This window comes from Brachyhypopomus gauderio, chromosome 15, assembly GCF_052324685.1.
Source record: "Brachyhypopomus gauderio isolate BG-103 chromosome 15, BGAUD_0.2, whole genome shotgun sequence".
NCBI classification, from domain to species: domain Eukaryota; kingdom Metazoa; phylum Chordata; class Actinopteri; order Gymnotiformes; family Hypopomidae; genus Brachyhypopomus; species Brachyhypopomus gauderio.
The window spans coordinates 17,190,100-17,205,917 of NC_135225.1; the positions used below are offsets into that span (position 1 = coordinate 17,190,100).

At 44.2% G+C, this 15,818-nt stretch overlaps 2 protein-coding genes across 2 annotated transcripts; both read left to right on the top strand.

Annotated features, from left to right (window-relative positions):
* The first annotated feature begins 1,598 nt into the window (after positions 1-1,598).
* LOC143476323 (deubiquitinase DESI2) lies at positions 1,599-7,449 on the top strand. Its single transcript, XM_076974466.1, has 5 exons — positions 1,599-2,738; positions 4,714-4,786; positions 5,592-5,685; positions 5,828-5,969; positions 6,072-7,449. The coding sequence occupies exons 1-5, from the start codon at positions 2,700-2,702 to the stop codon at positions 6,312-6,314; spliced, it is 591 nt and encodes a 196-aa protein (XP_076830581.1). The 5' UTR covers positions 1,599-2,699; the 3' UTR covers positions 6,315-7,449.
* Positions 7,450-9,417: 1,968 nt separating this feature from the next.
* srsf5a (serine and arginine rich splicing factor 5a) lies at positions 9,418-15,360 on the top strand. Its single transcript, XM_076974465.1, has 8 exons — positions 9,418-9,576; positions 10,327-10,470; positions 11,126-11,196; positions 11,291-11,404; positions 11,506-11,575; positions 13,660-13,733; positions 13,835-13,942; positions 14,489-15,360. The coding sequence occupies exons 2-8, from the start codon at positions 10,345-10,347 to the stop codon at positions 14,757-14,759; spliced, it is 834 nt and encodes a 277-aa protein (XP_076830580.1). The 5' UTR covers positions 9,418-9,576; positions 10,327-10,344; the 3' UTR covers positions 14,760-15,360.
* The last annotated feature ends 458 nt before the right edge of the window (positions 15,361-15,818 follow it).

Below are 15,818 nucleotides of genomic sequence, written 5' to 3' on the forward strand. Positions count from 1 at the left end.
AATCCATTTGTGTTTAAAGAAGTCGTCTTGGTCTCCGGTGTCTAAGAGCTTCTCAGGTGTGTTAAGATCCTTGTGGGACTGGGGAGAGGTTGATTAGATGTATAGTTCAAGCTCAGCATTAGAATAATAAATAGTACAATACACATGAAATAATAGTGAAGTCCCATACTGAAGTTTTCATTAGCAAACGGGGATCTAAGTACAATTTGCCTCTTGTCACTCTGAGATCTGCAGGCATCACCTATTTTCTCACTTTTGGAACGTGTACGTTTATATGTTGGATCAGTTCACAAACTCGTGGTTTCTTTTCAGGTGCTGCCATCAAGTGCAGTGTGTGAGCGGTTTATGCTCTGTTCCTGTGTAGTTACTGCCCGGCATATAGACTGCACACTCTTTAGCTGATGAGAAATCAATCAGGAAAGGGGAAAGTCAATAAAGGCATCAGCAGATCAGCTGAGTTGAGAGTCCTAGACAGTAAGTCTGGAGTTTGAGCTCTACACACATGTACACAGAAGACTTTGGGTTTTTTGGGAGAAACTGGCTTGATCTATAACTGGGTGACGAATGTTGTCTTGAGAACTATATGCCAAATAGATGGCTTTGAATTAAATACTCCCCCACCTGATCAAAAAAGTAAGCACATAAATGTGATTCTTAGTTTGGGTTTTGTTGAAGGGTAATTCTCCACTGAACGTGGTCTTGAGCCCAGGAAGTTGTTTAGTCGGCTGCATTAGGGTGCAGGACATCTCTGACCAGAATCTGCAGCTCTGCACGTTATCATACACTCCCGCAGGTTGACACCATGGCGTCTTCAGGAACAGTGCCAGACTGATTTTTTTTACTTTGAAAGGTAATCAATCCCAACAGGCACTACCTAGCAACAGGATCATCAGTAGCATGTCTATGATTCTATAAACGGGGAATCAAGAGTGCACTGTGGTGGCGAGGGAAACGCCACCTAATGTTCATTAGGCAAACTAACGGGTTTTATACGTATTCCTATATTGGCTCTCAAAATCAAATTATTTGGTTTATAAACCCACAGTGGTGCTATAATAATTTAAATCATCATGAAGAACTAATTGTGATGCATCAAGTCTAGTAGAATTTTATGGGAGTGAAATACCTCTAAAATCCGCATTTTAAATCTGCTGAAGTCATGCAGAAATGACCAACTTCTAAAATTTGCTCAAACGATTAGCCTAATGCAAGAATAAGCATTTGACAATTAAGTAATGTATATTAATGGTCATGTACATTAATTAAGTAATGCATAATGAGTTTGAGTTTTTCTGTGTTTTACCATGACTTGCAAATAACGTATATAAAACCTATAAAATCTTTTAAATCTAAAGTTAATCATAGGCAAATTTATATTAAAAGGAAAAGAGGTCCATGTAACTAAGTTTTTCTTGATTTAAAATCCGATCATTATATTGATTATCCTAGGCAGTTACAGTCACAGTGCATTAAACGTTATTGTGAATTACTATTTTTAGTAATTAAGCTTACTCGCTTATTTTTATACATGTATTATGTAATTTTGGGGGTTTGGTAACCGGGGTGACGAAGCTTTTTTTTATTCTAAGGTGGAAACTGCCACTGTGTGCCACCCATTCGGTCACACCCCTGGAGATAACGCCCAGTCCCGCAGCCCGTCTCTCCCCTCCGCGATGCCGTCAAGGCGGATGAGAGGAAGGATGATGCCGCGCTGCATAACGATGCTGATGATGCTGATGATGATGATGATGATGATGTAACCGAGACTCGCGCCGTGGATTCTGCTGTACGGACGTTTTCTTTGCAGGATTACACTCTCGACACATCTCGAGTAGTGATGTCATCTCTCCTCTGATCAGCCTTTTGGACTTTAAGAGTGCGCTAAGGAGGTTCTGGAGGACATTTACGCGGGACCCTTTGGCACGGCCTCCATGAAGACACACCCCGCCGATGGATGCTGCAATCCGGACTGCACCAAGTCACATCCGCGGTACAGGCACCCCTCTCGGCTGCGACCCCTACGTTCAAGCAAGTCTGTTTCACCCACAGACATATGCAGACATGTACCTGTAGTTTCGTTCCGGAGGGCATCTTACTGTTGGGAGTATTCGGAGTGACATTCAAGCGCGACATCACCCGACATCTCCGGCTACCCGGAACCGAGATCGGGGAGGATAACGCTGCTGTCGGCGTCAAGGTTTTATGCCTGCGATGTTGATCATACGGACCATGTCGCTAGTAACCCCTTGAACGTGCGCCGGTCTCACGCCGTGCCTAGCCACACTCTCCGCGCTAGTCTCCACTCCTCCTCCACCCGGTACCGGAGTCCAACGTTCTTCAGCGCGTAACGCATTCGGGAGGCCACACAAGTGCCTGTGGAAACGCTGGACACCAATGGGCCAAACGGTGGTCCCTCTCGTTTCCCCTTCCCGTAGTTACCTCTAGAAATTGACCGCAGTTCTCCCTTTAGAATTACGACTAAGTCTATCTAAATTCCCACCGTGCACGAAGTCTGTGGTAAATGACAATGAGAGTGGGCGAACGGGTGTTCTGTCTAAGGTCGGGTTGACCATGGTTCCTTTTCGCCTTGTTGGATCAAACGCTGCTTGAGCATCGTGGCGCAAAGGTGCTGCTGTGTGTGTAACGCCGTTTTTCGAAGGACTGCACTCTCGCCTCTATATCTTTCTCAGGATCAAAGAATGGCCAATGAACCCGTTATCCTTAACGTGTATGACATGGTAAGACCAACATCTCACACTTTTCAAAACATGTTCAGATTTTTTTTTCTATGTCGTTGGCCCTTGTCTGTTGTTCCTCTAAAACGATGCAGCTTTGCAATATCAGCACGCCTGAATGATTGTGCATCATTGAGTTCATAAGTGTGCTTTAGTTTTCCCTCCTGTCCAGCAGAGGGCAGAATAGTATTCAGCCTGTACATATGTCTTCTTCACCTTATAATTCAAACTTTGGTGCTCTGGGAAAGTTCTCTGTCAGGAAGCATATTAAGTACAGTATGCTAGACCAGGAACCTAACCCTTGAGTTGGTCCTCAGGCATTCTGGGATTTGTGGGCACCTCCTCCTTCAACAAGTGAGACATGCAGGCAGGAAGTGTCTCTCCCCTGAGCGATATATGGCACTGCACACCCTCCATGTTTCCTTCACAGCTAAGTCTGGCAATGTACGCATCATTAGTGAAGGAGCTGGTGCTGTTATCATGTACACATGGACCCAGCAACATCACTGGTGGAGGAGGAGCCACAAGGTCTTAGGAGGGAGTGTTTAATTCACAGCCCTCTCCTCAGGACAGCATCTCCTCTGGTGTGATGATGAAGTGGACATCAAGTACCATTAACTGTTCAGTACCTACCAGTAATTACAGAATCCTGGGCTGGACTAGACTGGAATAGCTTGGCCGTAAGGAACGATGGTGATCGTGTGCTGTGTAAGCTATGTAAGAATCAGTGGTAGTAGTGGCAGGGTAGTGGGTTAGCCTGAGGAGAGAGGCGTCTCATGCACTCTCGCTTAGCATGAAAACATCGTGACCAATATACAAAGTGCAGAACAAGGCATCAAGACAACCCCCCAAGCCACCCACCCCCTACACACACACACACACACACACACACACACACACATTCATAAACGCTGTCTGGCAAGTGTATGTGTTGAGGTTTCACCTGTCCCAGAGGATCAGGGTAAACATCTGCTCCCAAGCCCATTTTTCTTTGTGCATCACATATGTGTGTGTGTGTGTGTGTGTGTGTGGGGGGGGGGGGGGGGGGGGGGGGGGGGGGGGGGGGGGTAGAAGTAACTTACACCAGCTGCCTCCCCTCATGAATAATAGAAACGGAATATGTTCCCGGAGATGATCTGTTATCTTTGGATGTATTCAGAAATAGCTGGTATGCTCAATTCCTGATTCCATATCCATATTTGTCAATATGACTGCATGGCTAGACTGTCGTTTTATTTCACTGTACATTCTGGAATATCATCATCCCTCTAAGACCGATCTGTGGTTTGGCACACTCCAGAGACTGCTGAAATATTCTGCAGGGCATTTGATGTTTTGCTTGGATCACCAAACTGTAGTACATTTAGCACTGAGAGGATTCTGGTTATTACATGTACATTTAGTGTAACTTTGAGTGGAATCTGTCATCAAGGAACTAAGTGGCATGTCCAGGTTATGTGATGGCCACTTTCACACTGTAATGGCAGCGTGCTGAATGAGGTTTTGGCTGCATCTTCACTGTAATCCCAGAGTTCCTGGTTTTGTTTTGTCCTCGCTCTGTGGCGTTAGTTTATGATACACTAGTGTTTAATGAAGGATAAATGACACTTTAAGAAATTTAATGCCATTTTCGTGACATTTTTACTATTGATGTTTACTAATAAAATTACCATATAGCAACCGATGTGTGTAGTTTCACATTTTAGAGATAAATACTGAATAATTAGAAGGTATCACAATATCACATTAACTCACTTTCCTGTGGTTGTCTGGATGAAACTACCACTCAGGGGGTAATGGATCTCACTGCGGTGAGTTACACACACACATTGAAAATATCTGTGTGCGTGTGTGTGTGTAAATTATGTGAAGTAGGCTAATAGCTAAGATTCTATTCTGTTTAATATGCTGATTTTAAAAACAAATAATATTACATCTGATAATTTGCCTCCTCTCTCTCTTTCTCTCTATCTCTCAGTACTGGATTAATGAATATACCTCCACTCTGGGGATTGGGGTCTTCCACTCAGGAATAGAGGTGTACGGCCGAGGTACTGTGTGCTCACTGGGACAGCCACTGTTTAACCGGGTTCCAGAACATTCCCCTGCCCTTTCACCCCGCTTTCAGCACACAGTCTTGTGTCTTTCAACCCTCACAACAGACTCGGCTAGTCTGTAAATCTGACACTGCACAGGGCAGATATTTTGGTTTGGTATTGAAAATGTGCTGTATAAACAAAAGTTTGATTAATAATTTAAAAATTATATAATAAAAAACATTCCTAAATTGCATGTTCCTAGACTGAATCTAAACTACTTTGATTATTATAACTATCTACTTCATTTGATTAGACATAAAGAGATTTTTTAAAAATATGAATTGAACAAATGCCAATGACAAACGTGATTTTTGTGAACATTTGTTTGTACCAGAGAGGAGTGAGTCATTTTATCAGCCAGCCTTTGTAGAATTTTACAGGTGTGTTTGTCTATGATTTGTGTGTGTGTGTGTGTGTGTGTGTGTGTGTGTGTGTGTGTGTGTGTACGAGTGTGCAGGCTCCACACAGAGTGTGACTCATACAGTAACATGAGAACACGTGCAGGGACCCCTGTGTGTCTGTGACTCTTTCTGTCCCCTCCCTGTTTGCCGTCTGCTCCTCTCTGTCCTGAATTCAGTATAAGACCATGTCATGCTCCCTCTCATTCACAATCACACACAGATTTAGGGACCTCAGAGGAAAGGACAAAAGAGACAATTACATAATCACTAATGAAGTGAAGCCAGTGGGAAAACATTTAAAGACTCCAAACTGTGATTTGAAGATACTTACTGTTTGCTGTTTGTTTGTTTATTAGAATTTGCATATGGTGGGCATCCTTACCCCTTCAGTGGAATCTTCGAGATCAGCCCGGGAAACGCCTCTGAACTGGGGGAGACCTTCAAGTTTAAGTGAGGACTTGAACAAGCAACCTGACACACACGCACACCAGTTGCACAACATGCATGTGCCTACATACTTAAACACTCAGACACACTCACCGCATGCAAGTGCACTTTAACGCAAACACGCTCTGGCTGGTCTCTGCTGCAGAGAGGCCGTCGCTCTGGGCACGACGGACTTCACTGAGGAGGACATCGATAAGATCATGGAGGAACTGGGCAAGGAGTTCAAAGGAAACGCCTACCATCTAATGCACAAGAACTGCAACCACTTTTCCTCCTCCCTCTCCGAGGTCAGCTTTCCTTCTCCTTCTCCCCCTCTCCTCTAGTTATCTGTGGTTTTTCTGCATGATTCCATTCTCTCTTTCTCTCTCTATCTCTCCGTCTCCCTCTAGCTGCTGTGTGGGCGAGAGATTCCACGCTGGGTGAACCGCTTGGCATACTTCAGTTCGTGTATCCCGTTTTTGCAGAGCTGTTTGCCCAAAGAGTGGCTCACGCCCGCTGCACTGCAGAGCCACATCAGTATGGGCCTGCACAAGGACGACGTGCGCACGCACGTGCACGACTCCAGCGACGAGGAGCCCTCCATCGGGGGACCGTCCGGAACCTCACACAGCTGCCGACACACTCGCGTCTGAGCCTGCTCCGCTGAACCGTGAATGCGTGCACACACATACACACACACATATACTCAAACTCTAAACCTCTCATCCTACTGCTGCGTCAGGGCATGCGGGTGACTGCGCACCCTATCAGCACGGATGGCCACCACACCTCAGATCTCTGTTCTTGAGGAAGAAGGTCACGCTCCTTTAACCAGAGCCAACAGGGATGGAAACAACTCCCACTGCTCCTGCTGAACATCCCTAAGCTTTTTGTACTCCCTTGAATAGAAAACAGTATTTACCATTGTGCATTGTCCTTTTTATATAACCCGCCCTCCCTCCAGTTATTGGAGGGCACAAATGGCATAAATGACCGACAGCTCAGACTGACCACTGATAGGCCTCTTTTTTGCAGTGTTGTCCCTCCTTCCTCCGTAGTACTGTAAACTTGGTTCTGACAGGACTTTGTGGTTTGCTGTGAACCCTCAAGACTTTTAGACTAAACTGTTCAAGTTCTTTTTAAAAATGATTTTTCTAGGCAAAGTGATGCCTCCAAATAGTAGAATTCATTGTATTTGGACTCTTTTCTACTTTGTAAATATTTTAAAGATGGGACTACTAACAGGCTGGTCTACATATAACCATGTAAACCAGCCACTAACAGGCATTTACATATGCTGGTCTTGGCCAGGTCCCATGACTACGTGCCAGTGGTGGGGGGAGAACTTGTACGGTGTTTCTCTCAGAATTATATTTAAAGTTCTCTTTTGGTTTTGATGAAAATGATTTTGGTTATATAAAGATGTTTTAATATGATAATACAATTTCAAATAACATTTTTTATATTTGGAATGATTTTAAATTCATTTGGGTTTATGTTTTTCACTTCAGTCAGAATGCAGGGAGCTTGTTTATGTTAAATGTAGTGGCATTAATTAGCAGAGTTGTACTAATCTTCCTCATCAAAAGAGAACCGAACAACTCTATGACCATGTGAGTGTGACTAAGAGCATGGTGTACGCGCACACACACACACACACACACACACACACAACAGTATGGAACTGCAGCCATATAACTATGAGCTGATGACCCATAGTGTTCAGCAAGAACAATGGCCTCCTGTTCTCTGGTGATCTTGCACACTAAGACAGAGGGCTGGAGTGGAGTGGGGGCAGGGGTGGGGGGAGGGTGTATGAGTGGGGCAGGTCGGGGAGGGTAAAAAAAAGCAGTAATGATGAGGTATGTACCATGATGGGGCGATGGTGATTTTATCCCATTACTCAATGTGGTTTTATGTATTTATTGTTTGTTTGTATTACTTTGGAAAATGAGGTGCAGAAGACATAGAACTGCATAATCCTTAACACTGGTTTTTCACCCACTGTGCAGTATTAAAAAGATGCCATGATTCCCAGTGTTTTAATGGCAGACCAAGTGCTGTGGTCCACTCTTCCACTAATACAGGATATACATCAGTCAATCTCTTCATACACTTCCCTTCTATTCTCTTATATACTGAAGAGACTACTATGGAATCAAAGGTGGCTGTAGGTGTTCAGATGCTAATCACCACACCCCTAAAGACTCATGAGCCACAATGACTGATTTATACATTTGTATGTCAAGACTTTTACTTTTCGTTCATTGATGGGTTCGCTCACACTTCTGAGGTTGGGTTGTTTTATTCTTGCGGTCCTCCATAGGGAATGCTATTCAGCTGAAATGGGCAATGATTCTCTAACCCTCTTCCTGCTCAGTTGAGACATCCTTTTGTATTGTTGTAAGTTGTAACCTTGATCGGCATTTACTTTTATGAACCAGATGACAATATCAAAAAGTTTTACAAATGCTGTGGAGAATAAAGGATTGAAAAGTACATTTTTACCAGCTCAAATTTGTTACTTTTTGTTTTCTTGAAATATGTCCTAGAAAAGAGGAACACATATGTGGTTTACAATGTTTTGTTTTTAATGGTTCATTTAATTTCAATATGTTTAAAAGAAATACTGTTTTCTGTGGCCCTTCCTTCATGTTAGAAGGATCTGCACCTTGATATAACACTGAACAGATGCCTCAACTAGGGTGGTGTGTCGTACTCCAATGGTTACCTATGGCTAATGGTGGCAGCATTGTTTTGCATGTATGAATTTACATATGAAATTAGCTACACTCACCCAGGGCAGTTTGTGATCCATATCCTGTCACTGGGATGAGCCACTAATTTATAAGTTCTTGACAAAGCAATTTTTCTATGGGAACACCAGACCTAGAAAGCCATGCCTTAGACATGAACGGTGTGTATGTGCTTTACAGAGTGATGCATCATTTTCATGCCGGGTTAAAAAAAAAGAACATCCTTACAGAAAATATATACATACACGCACACATATTTTGTTTACTGGTACTGCCATTTCAACATACAAATAATGCAGCTGGCCTTACACACTGTAAGTCACTGCTCTGGGTCTACAGGCTCTGGAGTTTGTTATTTGCTTAGTTTAAATGTGGGGTTAGCATCTCCACCAGCGACTCAAAATGGGGTTCACGTATTTCACGTTTTTGTGTCGCGTTCTGTGACGGTTTAACATCCATCTACGCTAATTCCACTACACGGCCCTTTTTTCACTCGACTCGTTTTTTATTCATACCCCACCAAATAAGATGCAACTGATTTTATAACTCCTTCAGTGGTAAAAACAGAACAACTAACTACATTGTCTGCACTGATTGAACTACTAGGCCCAGTCACCATACTGCATTCTTCCCCAAGGCACTCGTCTTCCTCTTCAATCCTTTCATCCATCCGTTCGTCCTCTGCTAGGAGCTGATTTTCAGTTAACATTGCCAGTTTTGTGTTTGGCAAGCCAACTCAGTTTGTTCACAAAGTTCACTTTCTACTTACGACTATGCGTGTATAATAATTCGCTAACATTCATTAAATATTGTTTAAAATTTTCTACATCCTGGTAAGACAGTGAACAACGTACGTTAATATTTATACAGTCGTTCTAGGATTCAACCGTTTTTTTCTTTACTCACGTATATCTAGGCCTACTAAAAAGAAAACAACACACACAGTAACTAGATTGCTTTCACCCATTACTCATAAATGATCAAAACAGCGTTTTAAATCTGTATTTTTGTGTATATATTGATGGTTAACGTTAGCGCGGTTGTGGTGTAACTAGTACACCCCCTACACTCGCCCGTCCCCTCGCCAGAACACATAAAACACCCGGAGTCGCCTCCACTTTCATTCGACGCCATTTTGTCATTGCGAGCAGCTGCAGAGGTGAGGGGACTCGGAACCGTTTGTAACCGTCCGTTAATACGAATACAGTTTACTATTACACGTACTTTATACACACGTTTACAACGTTAAAGTAGTTTAGGTTGGTTTACGGTCCTCTGTAATGAGATTTGTGCCGTTGTAGTATAATTTGAACCGGACTCCATTTAAATTGGCTAGGCTTGAATGAGTTTGCGAGGTTGGCTAGCTAAGGTAGCTAGCTAATCCGATCCCTGGTTGTTTAACCTGCTAGCAACAGTTTTTAATTTATTTCAAGTATGGTGTGGTAATTAGGTAACTAGATTAATATGTAAAAAAATCGAAATTTTTTCTTTCTATGTAAGTAATTGAGCTAACATTACTAGCTACTACCCAAGTAGCTAGGGCGAAGGCTCGAGGCCTACCTCTGATGACATGGCATTCTGTTGTTGACTGGTTCCTAACCTGCTAAAATCACGTAAAAATGTCTAGTTGTATTAAATAAGAAGCTATCGTCGGCTCTGCGCCTAATTTATCTGAAATAGGCCCGTCGGCAGGCTAGCTAACTATTCCGATGGTAATATTGGGTTGGTTGAAGCTAAGCTAACAGGCATGGTTAAATATTAACACGTACTCTTTGATACGGCTTTGCGCGCGTTTGACTTTGACCCGTTTGTGAACGTTTAACTTGGAAAAGCAGCCGACCTGATTTAACATTTGCTAATGGTAGTGCACGGACGGACCGATCTTTAACCAGAAGCATATTTCCATCAGCTTGTTTAAGGTTCCACTATGAGCGGATGTCGTGTGTTCATCGGACGGCTGAGCCCGCACGCCCGGGAGAGAGATGTGGAGAAGTTCTTCAAGGGCTACGGACGCATCCGGGAGATCAACCTGAAAAACGGCTTCGGATTTGTGGTAAGCAACGCAAGACCATCCGCGTTACAGGACTCCACCTATTGTGCGGTTTTCACCTACGATAAAAAAAGATTATTTGTCGTGATTTCAAGTATACATTTGCTCTTAAAGCCACAGGGTTTCGAAGTCACTAAAGTGTGCATGATTCACGTGCATTTGCAAGACATTAATTTCAATACCATTATTTGACGAGCAGGCTACAGACTGGCTTTTCCACTGGTTACACCGATGGTGCCAGCTTTCAAAATTGATGACTGGTCCCAAACTTTTTATTTGGTAACAGTAGCATTACTCCGTACACACTGATGAACAGTGGTCTTAATTTGCATACCCTAGTTTTGTTTTTGTGTAATGATTGCACAGGAACATTACACAAAAGGTGTGTTGGACACCTAATCACTGACCATATATATTTGTGACAATGTAGTACTAACTTGTGGTCTAGAGCCCTGAATTATCACTACTGCCTTACGTTACAAAGGTGATGCCCTATGGCAGGCAGCTTATGATTTTACAAAAGCAATGTCTTATTGGCGCACATTTGGTAGGTGAAGTGAGGGTGTGTAACCAATGGGTAATCAAATACGAACGTAGCCAGTCATTCCCAAGATGTTTACAATGGCAGAATAAGCACATGACCTGACTGTGTCTGCAGGAGTTCGATGACCACAGGGATGCGGATGACGCGGTGTATGAGCTTAACGGGAAGGAACTGTGCAGCGAGAGGTGTGTTCGCATTCCTAGACAGGAGGCATCTTTTCCTTTGCCCTGTGACTCCACGTGGTTGAATTTTTAAATGTCTGCCTTTTGCAACACCCAGGGTGACCATCGAACACGCCCGGTCCCGTCGGGGCAGAGGGGGTGGTCCCGGAATGGGTGGCCGCTTCTCCCCGCGGTTTGGAGGCTACCGTCAGTCCCGCAGTGGAGGTTCCAGGTGAGGACACCCCACTAAGGAAGCAATAGAATGGGTTTGCTAGAAAGGACACGTCCCAGTACAGTTTGTCCCATACAATCACTGCCATCTCTCCGTCTCAGGTATGGGCCTCCCGTTCGGACGGAGCACAGAATTATCGTGGAGAATCTGTCGTCCCGGATCAGTTGGCAGGTATAACATGCAGACACATGGTGTTGAGTCCCCTTTCAGCCTTTTTACATTTTTTCCCCCCCAAACACAATTTTTTTTATGTACATTCTCATTCCACTACAATAAGAAGGTGAAATTGGAATGTTTCATCGCAACTCTTTGTAACTAGTAATCATTTTATATATTAATAATTAATAGACTCCTATATCTTTGCCTTAATTGAACTTAATTTATGATGATTTTCCAAATGCTGAAAGGTCATTAACTGAGAAACATTTTTTTCCCCCCAAACCTTTTCTTTAACAGCTGTGCTCTGCTATTCTTTAATTGGAGTTGCATGCACAGCCCCCGAGGTGCATAGCGCCCTCTTCTGGTTGTGTTCTGAATAGTGTCCATGTGGTGCCTCTCCCTACACGCAGTTGCGGCTGGTCTAATTCTTGGCTGGGCCCCGTAGCGGGCGAAAGAGCTGTAGCGCAGGATAGCCTTAGAGGACATGGGTAGCCACTCTGGAGGGTCTGTGGTCTCAAAGCCGGCCCTCGCCGCCCCCCCGGTTGGGTCATGTTCTGCTGGTGCAGAAGCGGGGGAGGGCCGCACGCTCCTCTCGCTGTCTCTGGTGGGTCCGTGCGCGTGGAGGCCGGAGGGCGTTTAAACTGCATTGGTTCCGTTTGCTATTTGGACACGTGGCTTTGCTAATGGCTTCTGTGGTTTGGAACGGTAAGTAGCTCAACACACCGATAGATTACATGGATGGAGGGGTTGGGGGCCTACCATAGAAACATTACTGTAGGTGCAGTGTTATTGGGGGAGGGGTGGGTAAATGACTCGTTCTGGAGAAAAACTCCAAAGCTAAACCACACAGGCATTTAGGCTAATATCAATCTAATGGGTGAGCTCATTGTTTTAGTAGTGCGTGATGGAAATGCATTTAAGGCCATCAAAACACATTCACGCCAGTCAGTAATAATGTCCGTAGGGTTGGGTTGTAACTACAGTGAGGACAGAAGTACAAAACTGTTTTCAGACCACTTTACGTTTTGAAAAGGCACTATTAAATAAATTATTTTTTTTTGGCAATTAAATTTCAGAATATCTGATATAAAAAAGCTTAGAATCTTTAAACAATATTATAAACGGTTATTGGCACTGAAATGGAATTCAGGAGTTTGACACGGGACCGAGTGCATGCATGTCAGCCATGTCTTACACGGTGAATGAAAGAGTCGTATTGGACACCATATGACTATCTAAACTAGGCAGGGAGATTTGGATAGTAGCTGTAACTAAAATGCTGATGTGCCTCTAACCAAGTTAGAAAGTATTTAAGTAGATGCTGAATCTAGGAGGAAAATAATTGGGAAAGATCAATAGTAATGGTATTGTTATAAGTATTATAGTTAACATTATTAGTCGTATCGTATTAATACTATAATAACAGTGTAATAGTTGGCCATTTTGGTCAAATGGTTAACATTTAATTTGTGTTGCAGAAGGTCCAACCTGTAACCTTGCAGCAAGGAAACTTCATAGTAGTAATAGTAAGGGTAACATTAGTAATATTAGTAAGACTTAATAGACCTGTAACACTAACAAGGCAACTGTAATTAGCATTGGAGTTAGGGAGGTTTTCACATGTGCCTTTTCAAAATGTATTATAAATAAATTTTAACTACCTAGTTGCTGAAGTTAGGTCCAGTATTTGCCCCAACCCTGGATGTGAATTTATCTCCTAAAATGAAAGGCCCTTTTGAGCCTTATTTACATTAAACCCTTGTTACAAATCTTAAGTTCAAGCATAACCTCCATCATTACACTCCGAATGCAAACAATGGCTGGTACCCACTCTGAGATTAACATCTCGCTGGGTGGGTGAGCTATGATTAACGGGCACTTGATCAAGGTGCTCGTGAAGGAGCTGTTCCAACGGCACACTGCACCACGAGTGCACGCAGGCCTCTCAGGGTCAGTCAGGGTCGGCTGCGGGAAGCAGTGTGTTTCTATAAAGGCTGTGTGTGTACACTGTGTCGGTGGAGTGCGTGTTGGTGTGTGGGTGTGTGTGTGGTCGGGAGGTGGTGTCCATCACTGAGTGTCCACCTGCTCTCCTGTAGGACTTGAAAGACTTGATGAGGAAGGTGGGGGATGTGACGTTTGTGGATGCCCACAGAACCAACAAGAACGAGGGGTAAGGTGCTCCTGCCACGCCTACAGGCCGTGAGAGGTGCTCAGCGATTCAGACTGCTCAAGTGTGTGTGTGTGTGTGTGTGTGTGTGTGTGTGTGTTTAGGGTGGTTGAGTTTGCCTCTCGCAGTGATATGAAAAACGCCATTGAGAAGCTGGATGGTACAGACCTGAACGGACGCAAGCTAAAGCTGTTCGAGGACCGGAAGAGAAGGTGTGTAGCATTCTCACACACACACACACACATGTGCACACCCCATCCCTCCAACCTGCTAGGCAAGAAAAGCTCAGACAGCCATTGAGGAGGAACGACAGAGAGAGATGGACACGGAGGGAGAACTATTGATTCTAAATAAGTCCTGCATTGCTGCTTCTTGAGCAGACTTGTTAATATCACCAAAAAACATCAGATATTAAAAAAAGGACATAAATGCAGCTACATAAACACTTAAGTGCAATGAATCCCTCATGCTAGTCCTCTGAGCATGAACCCCCACCACAGTGCTGCACTGGTGCCAGTAGGCACATGTACACCTTCTCTTGTCTGTTCTGGAGGCACACACTTTCTCTTCCGAGCAGGTTTTTCCCGTTCTACTCCTGATACATCGGTGCCTGTGTGATCAAAAGGCTCTTTGTTAATGTTCTGTGAGCAGGATAAGCTGGTCCTAACGTGCGACGCCAGTTTCCGTGTTCAGCTCGCGTCTTGCTCGTAGCCACGTGTCTTGCGTCCTGATCGCTAATCTGAATTGTCGGTTTGCAGCCACAGCAGGAGTCGTTCCCGCAGCTCCTCCCGCTCCCGCTCTCGGTCCCGCTCCAAGTCGGCCAGCCGCAGCCGTAGCCGCAGCCCTCACAGGGAGCGCGACAGCAAGCGATCCAGGAGCCGCTCACGGTCCGCCAGCCGCTCGCCCGAGAAGAAGCCGTCGGCCGGACGCTCGGAAGCCCAGTCCCCCTCCCGATCTCGCTCACCATCGCCCTCCGTTCCCAAGAAGCAGTCTCGTTCCCGCTCGGCATCCACAGAGAGCCAGCACTGAGACTGTTTGTGAGGTGTGTGTGAGGGATGTGTGTGCGTGTGCGTGAGGGATGTGCGTGTGTGTAAGGGATGTGTCTGTGTGTGTGCGCGCGTGTGTGTATGTTGTGGATAGGGTGTGTGTGGGGCAAAGTATGTGTGCAAATGTAAAAATGACAAAAATCACACTTGTGTATCTGTTTTTGAACATTTATGTAAGTATGTTTATGGAAAGTTGATCTTCCTCTCTTAATTCTGAGTTTGTTTAACCAGTCCATCATTTGTTACGTTTTGCTCATTTAGTGTTTGTCCTTTTAACACCCCAGTAAACGTGCATGACTCAGCTTTGATTTTCATGTCTGTGTAGTAGTGAAGTACCTCAGCACGTCCCACAAAGCTCTCCGGTTTGTGCAGAAAGGTGCATGCGTGTGTGCGCGCGTGCACACTTGTGCTCAGCTGTAGGTAGCAGGTGTGTGTTGGGTATAATGTACATTACATGTAGACTTTGCTTTAGTTTGGAGCTACTGTGTCAACTTCATGTGACGTCTTGAGTTTTTAGGGGTGTTCTACAGGTTCTATAACTGTGAATACTGGGTTGTTATACAAATAAACTATAAATCCATAAATTCTGTGATTTGCTTTTCTATCAAAAGTGTGTCCTAAATGCCTCTGGTTTATACCTTTTTAATAATTGGTGAGCAGGATAAACTTTTTTGTAGCCTGCAGGGTGTGGCTTTTGGTACAACTCTCTACCACTAGGTGGTGTTGTAGCACTGTCACACCAAGACCTGCTGAAGCCGTGACTGGAAAGGGAAGGGTCTGCATGTTTAGTCTGCATGTGTTGGTTGAATATTACAGTTCTGTTTGGACAGAATTACATGTCTGGTAAAGGTTCAAGAGAACTAAATATATGATCCTTGGTCCCCATGTTGATGCTTGCTCTGATGGTTCGTTTTGAATGAATTTCCATGCATGTTTCCCCATGCACACACAGCTGCTGTGATGGCTGGTGGAAACGCCCAAAATAACTAGCAGACACACAGATCTGCTCCGTCTTACTGATTTGGTCTGTGTTACTGATCTG

What these genes read in the sequence shown, in the direction of transcription:
- LOC143476323 (XM_076974466.1), top strand. Translation starts at nt 2,700, where the DNA reads ATGGCCAATGAACCCGTTATCCTTAACGTGTATGACATG. An exon ending in GGGGAGACCTTCAAGTTTAA is followed by an intron (nt 5,686 to 5,827) that starts GTGAGGACTTGA and finishes TCTCTGCTGCAG; the next exon opens with AGAGGCCGTCGCTCTGGGCA. An exon ending in TTTCCTCCTCCCTCTCCGAG is followed by an intron (nt 5,970 to 6,071) that starts GTCAGCTTTCCT and finishes GTCTCCCTCTAG; the next exon opens with CTGCTGTGTGGGCGAGAGAT.
- srsf5a (XM_076974465.1), top strand. Translation starts at nt 10,345, where the DNA reads ATGAGCGGATGTCGTGTGTTCATCGGACGGCTGAGCCCGCACGCCCGG. An exon ending in CGTCCCGGATCAGTTGGCAG is followed by an intron (nt 11,576 to 13,659) that starts GTATAACATGCA and finishes GCTCTCCTGTAG; the next exon opens with GACTTGAAAGACTTGATGAG. An exon ending in AGAACCAACAAGAACGAGGG is followed by an intron (nt 13,734 to 13,834) that starts GTAAGGTGCTCC and finishes GTGTGTGTTTAG; the next exon opens with GGTGGTTGAGTTTGCCTCTC.